At 36.7% G+C, this 17,496-nt stretch overlaps 2 protein-coding genes and 1 long non-coding RNA gene across 4 annotated transcripts; 1 reads left to right on the top strand and 2 right to left on the bottom strand.

Annotated features, from left to right (window-relative positions):
- The first annotated feature begins 202 nt into the window (after positions 1-202).
- LOC128258128 (glutaminyl-peptide cyclotransferase) lies at positions 203-1,437 on the top strand. Its single transcript, XM_052989550.1, is given in 3 exon segments — positions 203-483; positions 485-773; positions 776-1,437. Coding segments are annotated over 3 exon segments (1,032 nt in total). The 5' UTR covers positions 203-279; the 3' UTR covers positions 1,315-1,437.
- Positions 1,438-6,316: 4,879 nt separating this feature from the next.
- On the bottom strand, positions 6,317-7,243 carry LOC128258129 (uncharacterized). 2 transcript variants are annotated; one of them, XR_008267940.1, is made up of 4 exons: positions 7,120-7,243; positions 6,707-6,956; positions 6,555-6,646; positions 6,317-6,489 (listed from the first exon to the last, which is right to left on the bottom strand). It is a non-coding gene; the product is annotated as an uncharacterized LOC128258129 (long non-coding RNA). The 2 variants fall into 2 exon arrangements; XR_008267939.1 differs by having other exon boundaries at positions 6,317-6,646.
- Positions 7,244-10,827: 3,584 nt separating this feature from the next.
- On the bottom strand, positions 10,828-12,842 carry LOC128258127 (CAAX prenyl protease 1 homolog). Its single transcript, XM_052989549.1, has 3 exons — positions 12,523-12,842; positions 11,820-12,143; positions 10,828-11,688 (listed from the first exon to the last, which is right to left on the bottom strand). The coding sequence occupies exons 1-3, from the start codon at positions 12,778-12,780 to the stop codon at positions 10,828-10,830; spliced, it is 1,443 nt and encodes a 480-aa protein (XP_052845509.1). The 5' UTR covers positions 12,781-12,842.
- Between the last annotated feature and the right edge of the window lie 4,654 nt (positions 12,843-17,496).

The raw sequence follows: 17,496 nt of genomic DNA on the forward strand, positions 1-17,496 counted from the left end.
TTTTAAATGTTATAAAAAGCGACTTACTAAAAAATATTTGTAGCTCTTGTGGAATTATTTAGAATAAGATTTGAATATTTAAATTTTTTGTAAAAGGATTAAACCTAGCCTTTTTTAACTTTCTTTTTTTTCAGACATTTTTTTATCATAACATTGAAAAAATATAATAAAATAAAAAGTACTTTAATCTTACTGATATATTAACAATGCGAAACTAATCGATTTTTGAAGCACTTACAAATTCTGTAGTTTCAAGCCGCAGCACAACAGTTTGGAAAAATGCGAGACTGGAGAAACTATATATTCTTGGTCCCACTCGTGATCATGGCTTTAGTTTTAACTTTCGGAAAGGGTTACTTTAAAAGTCTTCGGAGAGTGTGCCATAATGAAACCGTGCAATATGAAACCACTGAACTGAACCTGGATCAAATGCGATATCTTGCCGGACTTTCGGATCTAAATAATCTTCGCAAAACTGTGCAAAAGGATTTCGGTAAAGAGGGTGGTGAACACCCCAGAACATTCTGCCGTGAGAAATTACATAGTGGAATACCTAAAGGATCTGAAATGGACAGTGCAGCTGGACATTTTCACGGAGAAGGTACCGATTTTTGGTTTCACCACCTTTCACAATATAGTGGCCCGGCAAAATCCGAATGCCAAAAAATTCCTAATGCTCGGCTGCCATTATGACAGCAAGTATTTCAAGGACTTTGATTTTGTGGCCGCCACGGATTCTGCGGTCCCCTGTGCAATGATGCTAAATATGGCCAACATTTGAAGGACCATCTTACTCGATCTGAGATCAGTTTAATGTTCGTCTTCTTTGACGGAGAGGAGGCATTTGGTGAGTGGTCGGAAAAGGATTCACTATATGGTTCGCGGCATTTCGCGGAACTTTGGCAGAAACGAGGCCTCCTCCGTAGCATCGATCTCTTCGTGCTGCTGGATCTGATCGGGGCCAAGAATGTAACCTTCAAAAACAACATTCTGAGTACTTCCAATTTGTTCCATCGATTCGTTCAGCTGGAGCAGCAACTCAGCAAGGCGGGAATTCTACGTTCAGAACGCCCAATTTTTCAATATCAGCCCAGCCAAGATGTAGATGATGATCATCTGCCATTTATCCATCGCAATGTGCCAGTTATCCATCTCATAGCTGCGGAATATCCAGCAGTTTGGCATTCGGCCAAGGATGTGGAGCAGAATGTGGACTATCAAACAGTTCAGCAGGTGGATCTTATTCTGCGAATGTTTGTGATGGAATACCTCGACTTAGCTCCTTCCATGTCCATTGGTTCGTCAAATAAGTGATTGTTTAGAAATAACTCTTTACTTTTAAGTGTAACATGAATTTTAAATAAAATATTAACATATTTGTTTGATTATTGACTTTTCCAAGATATCCATATTTTGGCTTAAATCTCTTTTAATTACACTGTACAACAAATCTAATTCAATTAATATAGATTGCATTTTATTTATCAAAATGGTGAATAAGTTGGAATTTAGTTGATTATCTAAAATTTCCTATAATCTAAGCAGCCACAAAATAAATATTAATTTTTAGTGGACGAAATTTAAACTTATTTTGCCCACTGTAAATATTATTCCCTCATTTTTTCAAGAAAAGATAACTATTAGGAATAAGTCAGGGTCACCAAGTACTTGTTTTAAAAATTTGTATTAGAGTTAAATATAAACTGGTTTGAATACAATTATTCCAACTTTTGAAAAATAAGATTAACAAAAATAATTCAGATAGGTCAAATGAAGTGCTTTGTGATCGTTTCTTTATTAATGACCACGATTCCGACTTTGTCTCAACTGCCACAACATTATAGTGTGTTACTTTTCGCCTTTCCTGGCAACCGAATCGTATCAAATTTCCATCGTTTTTCCGCTCCCCAGTCGACCAAAAGCCATCAGGCCATCAGGCCACGGGCAACACTCGAAATTTATGTACGCTGCTCCCGCTCGCTGAAAGCAACACGAAAGTTAATTAAACTTGAAAATAATAAAAGCAAAGCGGAGCTGAGCAGAACAGAAGCAGCAGCAGCAGCAGCAGCAGCAAAAGGATGTGGATCTGGATGTGGATGTGGATGTGGCGAATAATGAAACACAAAAAGTGTACATCACAGCCAGCGGGCACCGAATGGCTGGGTATTGTATATATATACCCGCATATATATATATATATATATACATATATATACATATATATGTTCGGGGGGAAGGTGTGTGGAGGTCGGTCGGTGGTCATCATTAGCATATCGCCGACAGCGGCGCGAAAAAGGGTTCCCATTTGAAAAGTTAATCGCCAGCTGATGCTGCACTGCGATTGCGATTGCGAGTGGCAAAAAACCAAAGGGAGGAGGTTAAGAAAAGGGGGTGACGATGACTGCGTTGACACTGACAGCCGCCCAAAGCCCTACCACCGCCCCCCCCCCTCCCAGCATGACCCACCGAAGGCCATATCCCTGTCGTCGGACCTTATCTGCGGACTGCAATAAAAACGGACAATAATTAAAACTGGCAAATAGAACTGGAGCACTGCGCCTGTCCCGCTCAACACTTTACAAAATAAATACCCAAAATATTCCTTAACTTAAGTGGGTACATATAATTTCATATCTGAATTTGCTTGAAAATTAATATAATAATAAGAGTTTAAAGAAACCTGAATGATTGCATTTTAAAGATTAAGTTATAATGGTTATTTTTTATTTATTCAGGTTTTTTTGTATCCCATATTAAAATAAATTATTAAAATCCAAAATTACATATTAAACAAATCTTAGTAAAAAAAAACCGAAAAGGAGAACAGTGTATTAATAAATTCCCTTTGTATTTAGCGAATTTAATTATTAGTATTGTTAAGTGCCATTTTCATCGCAATGTTACACTAACCCACAACAAACCCATCTACCACCGCTTTCAGTGCATTTGGAATTGATAAAGCCCCAAAGGGAAATTGTTCTTTTGACTAAATACTTATAGCATGTTAATTCAAAGGGCCGTCTTTGAGCCTTTTAAAGGATTTCTTTTCCAATATTTTTTCAAGATTATTTCTTTCATTCATTTTCTTTCCCTTAACGAAGAACACAAAGTTTGGGTATTACCACCAAAGTCTTGCCCAACATTCATTAACAGTCTGCAGTCATTCGCCTAACCCTTTTCTGCTTAATCAACAAAAAATTGTGTACTTACAACTATATACATATAATATGTACACTCCGTTTCAGGAGGATAAGACGCAAAATTTAAAAGAAATTTATTATAAATATTTATTATAGAGAAAAACAAAAATTATTTGCTAAATTAGGGGTGAAACTAAACATTTTTGTATAATCTGAAAACTAAGAGAATTAACAGTTTTGGTACGCACTGTTAATGAAAAAAACTTATCACATTTTCCGGTTTGGTCGCTGTTTGAATTGCTGCAGGTTTGCCCATGCTTGCCTCCTGTTTTTTTTTTTTTTTTTTTTTTTTTTCCAAACAAATAACCGTAAAAATCTTTGCCATCCACATCAGTCGTAAAAAGGGGATTTCATTTTAATTACATACGAATTTCTTGTTTTTTTTTTTTTTGTTGTTTTTTTACCCGCTTCAGATTGAGATTCAGATTCAGCTTTTGCTTTTTGGGCTGTTGAATGGGTGCGAGTGCATCGGCGGATGATATATAGAGAGTGCCTAACCCCCAAGCTGCTTTGTGAAACGCTTTCGGCCGTGTGTTGACTTTTATAATTAAGCCCTTTGTGTACATTTCCAGTTGACGGCACCGCAGAAGGGGATGCGGTGGCAATCCACCCCTGAGTGCTCACCTGGAGCGGCGGCGGCGTTGGAGGAGCATCATAAAAAGGATTAATTGTGCGCAATTAAAGAAAATATATTACCAAGTTCGCGGGGCCAAGTTTCGTAACGCTTTTTCCGGCTTCGACTTCGGATTCGAAAAGTTTTGCCAGCATTGAATTATGCAAAATCATTTAAATGCGTCGCCCTGAAAAAGTTTTTGGCCAACATTTCTCTGTCGACTTAACCACTTTGGCATGTGTCTCACATTCTTATTGTTATTGTTCTTGTTGTTTTGCCCGGCGGGAAAGAGGGAAAGAAGGGGGTAGGGGGTGGGCTTAAGTTCATAATGCTCATAGAGAGCCGTGGGTGGTGTCCCGATCACAATTGCCGGGACAATGGAGGCGGCATCCCTTCAGTTCCACATGCGTTCCCCGGGTTAATTGCTCAAGTTCAAAATTAAAATATTTATTACAATGAAAAACTTTGGCACTTTCGCGACGCCAACGTGACGAACAAAAGGCAGCTTACGCGTAAAGTACTCCTGCTCGAGAATCCCCTTCCACATGGCGGAGTTGTTTAATTTGTTTTCCGCTTAGCGATGTTTGCCCCAATGTGTGGAGGGTTCCTCCTTTGAAAGTACAGTGTACGGTGTTGGCACACCGGTGTTGGAACAATGGAACTTGTCATAAATTAAATAGTATCACAAGACTGCAGCAAAGCCTCTTGCTAATTGACACACAAACTGTTCCTCCATTGTCTATCTCGATGTCATTGGTTTGTGTTTATAGCAAACGAATATTTGCTCTTCAGCTTGGCTGCATGTCAATATTTTGGTGTTTAAAAATGAATCAATTCTTCAGACAATTGGCAACTTGTAGATACAAGTACTTTGGAAATGTATTAAACAACTAAATTTAATGGAATTAATCTTTTTGATTTGATTTTATTTGCTTAAGATAGTTTCATTAAATTAAAACTTCAAATTTTAGGTATACATTTTTATTATTCGTTTATGGGAAATAAACAAAATTCTTATTTAATATAATAATTTATTTTAAATGTTTATTATGCATTAAATATAAATTGTTACAAAAAAGTGCTTATGCAACTTTGAAATCTTTATCTATAGTCAACTAAAATTTAAACTTAAGTTATGACTTTCTCTTAAAGTTATTTAGGCACTTTTTGATTTATTTTCTAGCTGATATTTCTAACTTTTTCAACCCCTGAACTTAGTTTTTTCTTCACTTTTGTTAACAGCCCTCAAAATACTCTGTTTGCTGATTGATTGATTTTATTGTGGGCAATGCGATTATTCGAGACCAGTCCTTGGGGTGCTGAGATCTCCCCATTTAATAAGCTCTATTCCCAACCACTGGTGGCTGGGCATTAGAACAGGTGTTGCCTGTGGTGAAGATATCGCAAGGGGATAGGACCGAAACATGTTTGCCAACGCTTTAAAAATGTAACATGCGGCACTTTTTCATCATCCTTTGGCTCGGTTTTCCTCAATTTCCCCCCCCTCTCAACTTCTCAACCTCTTCTCGATTATCATTTGAGTGTATTGAAAATTTGAAACGCATGAATAGTCAGGCTAGATCGGCCTGGGGCTATGTACAATGTACATACATATGTATACATATGCATGGGAGCCGGGTCAGACGGCCACCAAGGCATTCCAAGGGTTTATCTGCGCACTTCAGTTGAATTTTTTTTAGAGGGGAGTGGTCGGGCGGGCGGATATGGCCAAACACATCCGTTTGGCAGATGTTTTTCACATAGCTCATAGCAAACTTAACAACTCGGGTCCACAAGTCGCTGTACCCTTTCAAAAAGTACTACACAACTACTGCTACTTGGTAAAAAATAAAAAAATAAATAATTTAAAATAACTAGGAACTTATTTAACTGTGTTCATCATCCTTATGCTGGTCAAAATAATATAAGTTTGTGGGAATCTTCTTTTTAATATTTATTTTTAAAAAGTACCACACAAATTAAAAGAAATTGTTAAGAAATAAACGACAAATAATTTAAGGTAGCTAGAACTGTATATTAATTTGGGGGAAGTTACCTTTTAATATTTATTTATTTCTTCATTTTTATTAACTTATATTTTGTAAGATGTTAAAAATCATTAAACAATAAAGGATTAGTTTTTTATTAATTTTAATTAAAATGAATTTCCTATAAATCTAGGGTATTACATAAACCGGTTGCCTGAAGGGCTTAGCACTGCACCCATTAACTTTGGCGGTGCCGAGAATGAGCAAGTGTAGCGGAAATGATTTGGTAGCTCCAGTCCCTAGACATCCTGATCCACTCCACCTTTTTGGCTCCCGGTGGAGCATATTTTCATCTTCACTCATGAGCTCTTGGTGGTTGAAAAGTGTTTTGCTTGTGTTTTGCTATAAGTTGAACTTTTATACTATCTATTGGGTGGCCAACAGGCTACAACAGGGTGCTTACAATGTTAAAAAAATATCTATGATCAAAAAAAAAAAAAAATCAGCGGCAAATATAATTTATTCAATTTAAATTATTTTTTTAAAATTCAAATTTTGATTTTGGAAATTTCTCACGTCTTTTAGCGGCGTGTTCTAAAATGCCTTGCGTTTCCCCAGTTTCGTTGGAACCTTGTAACGCTTCAAGCAGGCATTGAATTTTCTAATTTGACTGTAACAACAATCATTGCTACCCAAAAAAGAATCCTAATTAACATAATTTTGGTTCCATAATTTTGAACGATTATCACCAACTGTTCTACCGTTGGGATCTTTTCAGGATACTTAGTTGAGAATATAGTACTGCCCTCCAGAGAAACTTCGAAAGCATTGATCTCTGTTAGATGCTATTAGAATAAAAGCGTATTTAGCTTTCTTATGAACGTTTCTTATTTTTAAGGTCTTACCAACAATGTGCAACCCACTAGTAAACCAGTTATTAACATTGCATCCTGTCTCCTCCTTATATATGCAATTAAGTTCCAGATTTTTGTGTAGCAACCGTTAAATAACATCGGTATGAAGCTTAAAACAATCAAGATACAGGAAAGGGTCATGGCTTTAGTCGGATTATAAAATCCGCTAGAGACACGATACTCCGGAAACCTTTCCTGCAGTTCAGTTTCAAGATTGGCATATTTATAAGAATGGTTTAAACTGAAAGATAGTTTAAAACACAGATTAATAACATATAATATATATACAAGTAAGAAATTCACAACTATGTTAGAAGTTTTAAAATTCCAACTCGACAAGTTACATTGATTACAATTGGCGTGTTGCAAATATGAGGGTAAATATTTTAAAGCATTATACTTACCCTATACATATGAAAAGCTTGTTAGAAAAAAAATGAATATAAAAAAAACAAAAAAACAAAAAAACAATTAAAAAATGCACAATGCGTGAAAACATGTATCTTCTTCAATGAAAACTTCAGAAGACTGCTCCAGAGTATTGTTTGGTGCGATGATTACTAAGCCCAAACCTTCAGACAAACCGTGAAAAATCAATTCCAACTACACCCGGTACTGATTTGTTTTTGCTCAAAAGGTAGGTTTCTATTTAAAATATGCACTTAAATATATAATCACATAGTTTATTAGGAAAATGTAGTTATACATTAAAACTATTTTGATCTTTCATTTAATATATTAGATTACCCTTTTTTACAAACATATTGTAATTATAAAAAAATGTTTTACGTTTAAATAAAACTTGTCAGAAATGACATTGTTTACCGGAAAATGTAAATGTACAGGAAAATGTAATGTGAAAAACACAGTAAATTTATAGTGAACTTTATATTTAATGGTTTCGGTACTCCAAAGAGTTCATATTTTAAATGTGCACTTACTATTTTTGATTTTACATATAAAAATTTAAATTGAAAGTTTAAATACTTTATTGTTAGTATTTTAAGCCGAAAGTCATCTGTCGAAAGATGCTGAAAAATAGTTGTATTACAAATAGAATTGCTGTCAACCTCTGTTTTCGGAATAAATAAATTATACTTATCATGAGGTTTAATGAAAGCTTCCTCGGAATCATAGGGGCCACCAATCTTTTTGCTCAGCTCAGTTGGGGATGTTGAAAACCCAACTCATTTCCTTCAGTTCTTTTTTGCACCCATCGTCATTATCATCATCCTCCAGCTTGTTCGTCATTATCGAGCCGGAGAATTTCAGCTGTCATTACTTTTTATGGCCCAGCAACATGATGCGATGCACTTGCCCTGCCCCATGTGGTTGAGCTGGAAAAGTCGGGGCTGATGGTGGGTTGGTCGGTGTTTTGCAGCCGAGGCTGACTGGCAGTTAAAATATAATTTCAGGAAAGAAATCATCATAGAGCCCGAGCAGAAGCCCCAGCGTCGAGAGGCAGTAAAAGTAAAACATCAAAGTGAATACCAGGATGGTGCCGGAAGCTGGGGGTGGCCTAGGGGTGTTCTAGGGATTGCGGGTTGAGGGGGTGGTGCAAGAAAGCTGCTCCGTTTGTCACCGCTAGAGGACGCCACGGGCGGTGGTGGTGGGTGGTGGTGGGTGGCTGTCAAGAGTGAATTGTAAAAGAACGCATTTATCCGAGCAAAGGACCTATCCACATGCGTCTGCCAAGCGCCCACTCCAAACGCCCATCTTCATCTCTCCCACTGTTATGTTTCATTTTCCACTTATCTGCATGTGAGTACCATACAGAGAAGAAACACTTTACCATGTAACAAGCCCAAAAGAATATATTTAAAAATATTTATAATGACTATTTTCGACGCAGTAGGAATCCAAAAAAAAGTTATAATCTATGAGCTTACGATATGAGTTAAGTTAAATCAAAAAAAATATTTTATGGTCATAGTATCATTTAAATACCTTCAAAATGTACTAATGTAGCAAAAAAAAATTAAGGAAGACATTTTTCTTTAAAAAAGTTTGGCTTTAACAATTTTTGGTAGTGCCGAATCGAGGGGATACTCATTCTTCGAGCTGAAAACTGTCAGCCGTTTGAGTGTGTAATTGATTTAGCGATAAAACTCGTTCGCCCTCACCCCTCACTCCTTCCCTTTCAATCTGTCAATCCGTTTAAAGTCGTTGGCTAATTAAAATGCGTCCCAAAATGGCAGCAAAACGGAAAATGAAAGTGGGTGGTTGGAAAAAATGCGAAGGACTCGCCGCTTTTTCCGTTATCGTTCTGGTCATAAATGAGTCTTACCGTTTGCCACCCCAGCCCCAAACCACACACCACCCACCACCCACCAAATGTAAGCCATTTCAATTGCGAGCCCTCGACACCAAAAATTTACGATCGCTGCTGGTGTTTTTTTATTCTCGTCTTAATTTTTACAATTTTTTTTCATTTGTTGATGAAATATAATTTTTACTGTGATATACAAAGCTATTTTTATACTCTTACAGTGGTTGTTATAAATTCAGTCAAAAGTTGGCTTTGTCAGTGTGTCCGTTTATACGCATACTAATCTCTCGATGAAACTTATTTAAAAATCTTTCTATTCCATATATTCTTAATTTAAACAAATATACTCCATATATAGTAATGGTTCATTGCTTTAGAATTACACGTTTAAATGTTAAAAAATCTGACAACGATATAATATAGTTGTCATACATTCATGCGGAATGATAAATTTTGCTTCTCTTTCTATTTATAAATAAAATATTTATAAACAAAATATACAATTTTACGTATTAATTAGACTTTAAAAAACGTATTTACTAATAAAGGGTATTTCAAGTTGCATTACACTTTTCATAGCCTTATTATATGGTTGTCACTGTCTGGCGTGACATTAATTTTAATGTCGTCGAAAGGCGTTTAAAATAAATTTGGAAAGAAAAATAAAATATAATTCAGTGGGGCGGTCGTTAAAAAATAGACACCAGCCGTGTTTACCCATAAAAAATACTAAATACACATAGCCTGGTAAATGCTTCAATATCTGCAGGGTGGGACAATGCAGAAAAGGGGGATTTCGGTGGGAATTTTAGCATTTGAGCACGCAAGTTTTTATTACCGAGACAATGAAACGGCAGAGTGGGCTCAAAGCAACCGCACAGTGAGGTGGAAAAGTCTATGTTCCCGCAAAAAACGCCCATAAAAACGGTGTTAAACTCAGAGCCACCGCAAACGGGGGAACCTAAGCGAGCACGCCACAAACAGTATTCCAAATCGTATTCCGCAATCGTTGCAGATGGTTAAACATAAATATATTTAACTAAAAAGAAATATAAACAATGCCCTTTAGAGTATGAAATAAATTTCTGCAATACTTTGTTGACATCACAATTCAACTAAATTTAAACAAAATGTTAAGCCAAAAAAATTGCAAAGTTTAAATAATTGTATAGATTAGTTAATAAGGTTACATTTTTATATTATATTTTATAATTACTACATTTTATAATAATCTGTATATGTTGTCAAGCAAATAAAATTGATTCTTTAAAGCAGAACAAATCGCAGTCTGGTATCCACCCGATCTAAAAGTCATACTTTTATATTAATTTAAAAAGTTTAAAGACTTTGCCTAGCCTCAGATGCGGTTTGTGCAATCCTCCAACAGAGGGGAAATTAGCTTTTAACACCCGAACAAAAAAATTGGTAGCAGAACACTGGACGAGGGAACAGCGGTGTGACAGCGGCTTATATGAAACGAATTTTAATTAAAACACAACGGAAAAGTTTCGGCCGGGGCAGGAAACTTCCCCAGCCCCCTGGCCATACACTTAAAGTTAAATCCCAGGACTGTCAGACACTGCTCTCGCCACTCTTCCTGGTCCTTTGAAAACGGCAGGGGGTATTCACTTTGTAGATAGCAACTAGGACATATTTCAAAATCAAATTTAAATAATTTTCATTTCAAAAGAAATGGAGTAGACTTCCCAGTATAGAGTATAGAATACAGCAATGCATCGATAGGAGACTGGCTAAGCAAGATGAGTGTTATTAATTCACGAATAAAGTAGAAGACAATATTTTTTATTTTTAATTTTTTTTTTTAAGAAAATTGTTGTAGGGTTCAGATCAGGGATACAACGGAGAAACGTTGGTTGTGCTCAAGTCGCTGTAGATTTAGGATTCGCTGGAGGATCGATGGCCTGAAGCGATGCCACATGAGGTAGCAATGGTCCACATAGGGAAACTCGTAGTCATCCGCAAAAAGTTTGAGCAGGGCGGCTTTCATCGGTACGCCGTAACCCCGTCGAACGACATAGACATCTGCGGCGTACTCAAAATGCCGGAGAAAGAAGAAAACGATCCAGGCGTTGATGGTGTAATATACCGGCATTAGGTACTTATACACTAGCCAAAAGCCCACGATACTTGGATAGAATTTGGTGAAGCCTGCCGCTCGGTAAAGAGTCTGCCACTTGTAGCACAATCCAAAGAGCACTAGATAGAGGAGAAGACTCAGATTGATCATCGCCAGGGTCTTTCTTATGTGCCACAGGTTCCAGTGGGCCAGTTGATGGGCCACAAATGCCGGCAGTTGTTCGTCATTAAGACCAGCTCCCACCTGTCCCGATTGCAGATCATTCGCATCCAAGCCCCTGTTCAATTTCAGATTATCGTGGATATCCAATCGCAGGCAACAGAAACATCCCATCACCCAGGCAGTTGGTCGTCCCACATGGAATGTGTGCATCAAATAAACCCGACCCGGAAATTTGAAATGAATCAGAACCAATCGCAGTCTGTCATTCATATCGGAATCCTTTACAAGGCGACTTTTGCCCAAACAGGGCACTCCGAAAATTCCGACAGTAACCAACATGAGCAGGAATACAAGCACCAGCACAAGCCATGCGATCACCACGAAATACCAAACACTCATCCGGTCAAAGGACATTAAAATCGCAGTCAACGGAATGATGCCAATCTATAGGAAATCAAGGGAAAAAAAATAACATTAGCATTGATTAGCATTAAAATTTTAATGTATTAATATGTTGAATAATTTGACTATATCATCTTATGCCTTTAAAGTTAAGGTAAGTATAAAAAACCCACCTGCAGGAAAACCACATAGAAAGCCATGGCACAAATCAGACCCACTAAAGATGGAGACTTTTCAGGATCCACATTATATTTGGGATCCAGGACCAGTTTCTCGTAGAACAAAGATGGCAGCATCCGGAACACCAGGTAAGTGGAAAACAACGTCATGAAGGTCACATTCAACCATATGTGGTTCGCATGGCCATACCAGTTCACCGTCAGCTTCCAAATGTGCGCCAAAATGCAAAGATATAAATCCAAACAGCTATATATTGTATCTATTATAAGGTTGAATAGCTCTAGATATGAATTGTGAAGTTGCTTCTCCTTGGAGGCCTGAAAATAGGATTTGCAACAAATGCAGTAACGTGGGAAGATTATTATCGTTAGTTAAACCTTATTACATTTAATGGCCGTTTCAAATTTTAGATTATAAAAAGGACTGAAAATAATAGTTAATTAAGAGTTTTATTTTTAAAGTATTCTGCTATTTTTATACATTTGTTTTTTGTTTTGTTATTGGATAATGGAGCTTTGTTTGATTTTAAATTTTTTTCTGATTTTTATACTTTAAAGATTTTTTTATAAGTATTTAAAAACCGAAGTAGTCCATTTAAAAATTAAAAATCTCAAGTAACCAATCATTTTTGTTCCCTGTCAGTGAAAATGTTAAACTATAGAATAAAACTGTGCATCTAAACTTTAGTTTACCCACCTCGAAGGCCCCTGCCGACATGATTCCCTCCATTTCTGGCGGTGGAGCTTTGTATTCCTTACACAATTTCAACTGACGGCAGCAAAGAATCATGTGAAAAACGTTGTGGATCACAATTATCAGGCAAAGGATGTGGCGCAGTAGAATCGGATCGGAGATTGACATTTCTTTGGGAACCAAGCTCATTCCAATGTCATTACCCGATATAATAATGCGCTTGCCATGCATAGGATCCTGATATAGGGCAACGATATACATAATGTGAACGGTATATGAGTTAATGTAATGTCGAGAATAAAATGAACTAAATATAAAAGTCAACTGAGCAAAAAATACAATATTCGGTGCAAACGTTGATTGAATAGCTTGTTTATTCAATACAAATTAAGCATATGCCAGCATATTCTGGAAAGTATGCTACATACTTTCGTTTAGCTGCAAAATAGTTGGAGCAGAAAGTTATTTTTGTTTAATTTGCAATTTGGATTAATTAAGCTTTAGAAAAAATATTTTTCCAAGGAAATAAGTAACCAAATTTTCTTTAATTTAGTTTTGATTTAATAGTAAAGCCATTTTTAGATAAATTTATTAACAATTTGGTTGAGACTAACATAAATTTATAAATTGTTATTAGTTTGAGGAGAAATACTTTGTTTAAAGTACAACATTTTCTTTAATTTAAAAACAATACGTCCCAAACTTAGCTAAGCTGTTGTGTCAACCAAAAATCAAACATGTCACCCTCACATCATCGCAATCCCTATCACATAAGAGACCCAGATTACTCTACTGCCAATCGTTGACTAGTGGAAGCCAAAGATTATAATGGCGCCAAAGAAATTACTAATGTGTACCCGGGAAAAAATAAGCGTGATGGTGTGGTGGTGTGGTCGTGCACTTGTGTATAATGGTTCTTTGTAGTTTGTTTCGAGGATTTGTGAACTTCTTACGCTTGGCATATCAATAATGAGGCGAGGGCTTGACGGGATTCTAGGGGGAATTGTGTTGCCAAGCTGGCTGCTTTGATGGTTTCGGTTCGACGCCATTACTTAACGCTCCCCCTACCTCCCTCCCACATATTCCCATATTTAACCACACACACACACACACACACACACGCACACACAGGCACACTCACACACATGAACACCCAAATGCGCGAACATTCACTTGGCATCTCTAATTAGTAGAATTTAATCTTCACACTATGGCAACGTCAAACATCCCGAACTGCGACCTCCCATGCCACCCGCGCCATCCTCAAATCCACCCATTGCGATGCTCATTATTAAAAATTTCAAATTAAAAAGACGAGGGGAGTGGAGCGTGCACGGAGAAAAAAAATGTCACTCAAATAGTTAATAGTTTAATTATTTGTCAGATATATACAAAAGTCCAAGGCGGGAATAGTCTTATCAGATAAATTATGCTGGAACATCCAACTACAATATCGGTGGAGATATTGTTTAGCCATTAATAAAATTTTTAATTTTTGAGAATTTAATTACCACACAATAAAAAAGTCGCCTTTTCTACACTATGTAACAGAATAAAAAAATGAAAAAAAATTATTTACAATATTAAAATGATCTAAATTTAAATTTTGTGTGTAAGATTTTAAAGAAGTTGAAAAAATATCGGGAATATGTTTTAAACTAAAAGTTTAAATAACTTACTTGTTCACATATATTTAACAAAACCTATAAAGTGTCTTTACTTAATGTTATCAATTTGTTTTTGTATACCATACCAATTTGTAAATTATATAAATTAACTTAATGTTTAGTAAAACTGAAATTTAAAAAACAATATAGGAAGAACTAAAGCTGACTATATAAAGCATATATTCTTCAACTTTTTCTCCTTGTGAAACAAAGTAGAGGTTTCTTAGAAGAAATAACGGTTGGATTTGCATAAATACCAGGGCATGTGTGTGTGCGTGTGTGTGTGTGTGTGTGTGTGTTAGTATCACACATCATGATTACATAATTTAGCTATTAAAACAGCGCCAAGTGGCTGGCTGAAGTTAGAGGGAGAGGGAAAGATGAATAGAATGCGAGGGACCGAGAAGGAAGGCGGCTTATTTATGCCTCAACACGCCGTTTGGCGCAGCTTCAAAGGATCCGAGACATGGGTGGGATTGGGAAGGGGCTAGTGGTTAAGGGGGGCTCGGCCTGTGAGGGGTATTCCAGTTCAACGGCACACATGTGCACTTGATTTACTCATTAGCGTTACTTTTCTGTTCATAATAGGGCGCTTACCAAGCCGGAAACCGCAGCCCCCCGCTTCCACCCCCGACCACCGCCCCCCCCCCCCTGTCCGCCCATGGCAGTCGCATTTGGTTACATTTCGAACCGTTCGGGATGCGTTGGCATAAGCCGCTTAGGCGTATCCTTTGTGCATGTGTAATTGTGCTGGCCCTCACACACTGCCCCCACCCCTACTTCTCAGCTTACCCACCCCTCCTCACACTCGCACACACACTCGCACACACCCACGACTAAGCCCTAATAATCCCCACTATTTGGCCAAAAGTTGGGAGGGAAAAAGGTAAGACACTGCCAAAAAAAAACTATGTCTACACAGATATATTTAGTGGAATAACTATATATTACCCCTAAAAAGATTTAGAAATTAACCAAAAAAGTACAAAAATTCAAAAAGGTAAATAAAATGTAAGACTAGTTTAACAAATGTACTATTAGTTTTATGTGCTAGACTAACAAACAAATTTGTGTAGTTCCTTAATACCATTATAACTAGTTTTAAGGATAAGCTAATATGCATAGATAAAAGAATTTAAGGATTACAAATATTTTTAATCGTTGGGTAAACTAAATATTTCCCAGTTTTTCAAGTATGAAAAATTTGTATGAAAATTTCTCTCAGTGCACATGCGTAAGTTCGTAGCAACCCGATTCGCTGTGCCCATTGGGTAAAGTCAAAATTTAACTTTTTACATTTGCCAAGGGCCAGAAAATGTTTCCAAGGGTTTTCTTGGCAACGAAAAATACATTCTGCTCATGCTTCATGTAAATAGTTAGCCAGAAAGAAAGGTTGACTGAGCTGGCAATCAAGATGGTCTTGGATCTCATCTTACAAAGAGGTATATAAATAAGGATTGACTTTAAATAGAGTTAAGCCTTTACAAATAGCACTATTCCAAAGAGTTATCTAAATGACAAGTCTTACCCATATCAAATCTTAATTGTCTAAAGTATTGTTAAGGGAGTCATAAAAAGCAACCCAATAAAAGAGTTTGTTTAAAAAAATGAGACTGTTACAAAAACTATAATCTTGATACGTTAAAATTACAAAGCCCTGCAATTTTTTCTAAAGATGTTTTAAAGGAACTTTTTTCTTCTGAAACCAACTAAGGATTTATGGTCCCACAATTAAAAAAAAAATATATACACCATAATTTGTACACCAAAGAACATTTGACTTAAAAAGTCTTCCTAATTTCTTTCCCCAGTTGTCGGTCCGATTTAGTTGAATTATAGCTGAGGTAATCCTAAGCCGTATAATTATGTGGTTTTGACTTCAGACAGTGGTTGAACAATTTACCTGAGGTTTGATAAATTTCCTCAACTCCTGGGGCCGTCCTGCCCCGAGTTGTTTGATATATGCCCTGCTACCTCAATTATCTTGTGCAATTGTGTAAGAGCTAATCCGAAACTGAATCGGATTTGTTGCGGTCAAGTTTTGTGCCGTCATCTTTGGCAATCGATAGGCCCCTAAAAATTGAAGAGCACTTGAATCTGGGGATTTGGATTTGTAGACCATCATTCATTATGCTCGATAAGATCGCAACGTGTGTAGAAGTTTCCGTTTCGTGATAAGGGGATTTTAAATTAATAATTCACTGTCGCTGCACGAAACGTGAAAATCGTCGGAAAATTGCTCAATTTTCCATGCGAGTTGGAGTGAGACTGAAACAGACGAAGAAAGAGAAATTTATGCTAATTTTCGACAACTATCACTGCTTAACATCGGTGGGACGTGGACAGCGGCAAACCCACCCGAAAACGCAGACCCACCAAACCTGATGGTCATGTAATGTCGAGGCAGCGTAACGAAGTAACCCAATTAATTTGTGGCACTCATTAGCAACAATTGAAAACGCCAAAGCCAGCAGGAGCAGTGGCAGTGGCAGAAGCAGCTCCTCCAACCAGCTCCCCCCCTATTTTCCCAACCCCCTGTCACTCGTCAACACAACCAGAAGTTGGAAATGCCCGTAATGGGTGTGGGGTATTCGACCAACGCCCCTGCCCCAGTTATTTTAATTCCCCCCATTGTGTCCAGCGAAATAAAAAGAAAATTTGGTGGGGTAAAGGTAATTATGTATATGTTTTATTATACAACTTTTTGATACTCTAACTGAAAAAGCTAAAATTACATTTGATATAACTATGTAATTACTAACCTTTTTAAAACAAAATATGTATTGAATTATTTAAAAAACAGCATATATATAAAGTTTTAGATTTGTTTTGTAACTAAATATTTTTTTTTTTTAACTTATAATTGTTACTCACGACTGCCGCCCAACTGACATATTTATGTTCCTAATATTCAAATACATTACACATTTAAATACTTAAGTTGTGACGTGATTTCAATTACAATGCGAGCATACACGATCACTCTGTTTAAAAACCGATTTGTGTATATCAATATGCTATAAATTTACCGCACATGTGCAACGTGACTCACATGGTTCCCATACTTTCGTTCACCTTAGAAATCTCATAAATTTGTAGCACTCACGATTACAAAAAGCCAATACGTTAAGAAAACCTTAGTAATCCCAATGTAACTGTATGCCTTTATTAAACTGCTGTAAAATACAATTAAATTTTAGCTATTGAGTTCATCAGTTCCTATCAAATGTCAGTTATTCAATTAGCCACCCGATAATTCTTTCTCATTAAGAGTGTCGCAAATAAAGACGCTTCCGCACATTTTTCAGTA

The sequence above is a fragment of the Drosophila gunungcola genome (genome assembly GCF_025200985.1).
Source record: "Drosophila gunungcola strain Sukarami chromosome 3L unlocalized genomic scaffold, Dgunungcola_SK_2 000003F, whole genome shotgun sequence".
Classification (NCBI taxonomy): Eukaryota; Metazoa; Arthropoda; class Insecta; order Diptera; family Drosophilidae; genus Drosophila; species Drosophila gunungcola.

Bases quoted from the DNA above. Each gene is read 5' to 3' on its own strand.
- LOC128258127 (XM_052989549.1), bottom strand. From the start codon at position 12,780: ATGTATATCGTTGCCCTATATCAGGATCCTATGCATGGCAAGCGCATT. The intron at 12,144-12,522 runs GTGGGTAAACTA...TCCTATTTTCAG, and splicing joins TGTCGGCAGGGGCCTTCGAG to GCCTCCAAGGAGAAGCAACT. The intron at 11,689-11,819 runs GTGGGTTTTTTA...GATTTCCTATAG, and splicing joins TCTATGTGGTTTTCCTGCAG to ATTGGCATCATTCCGTTGAC.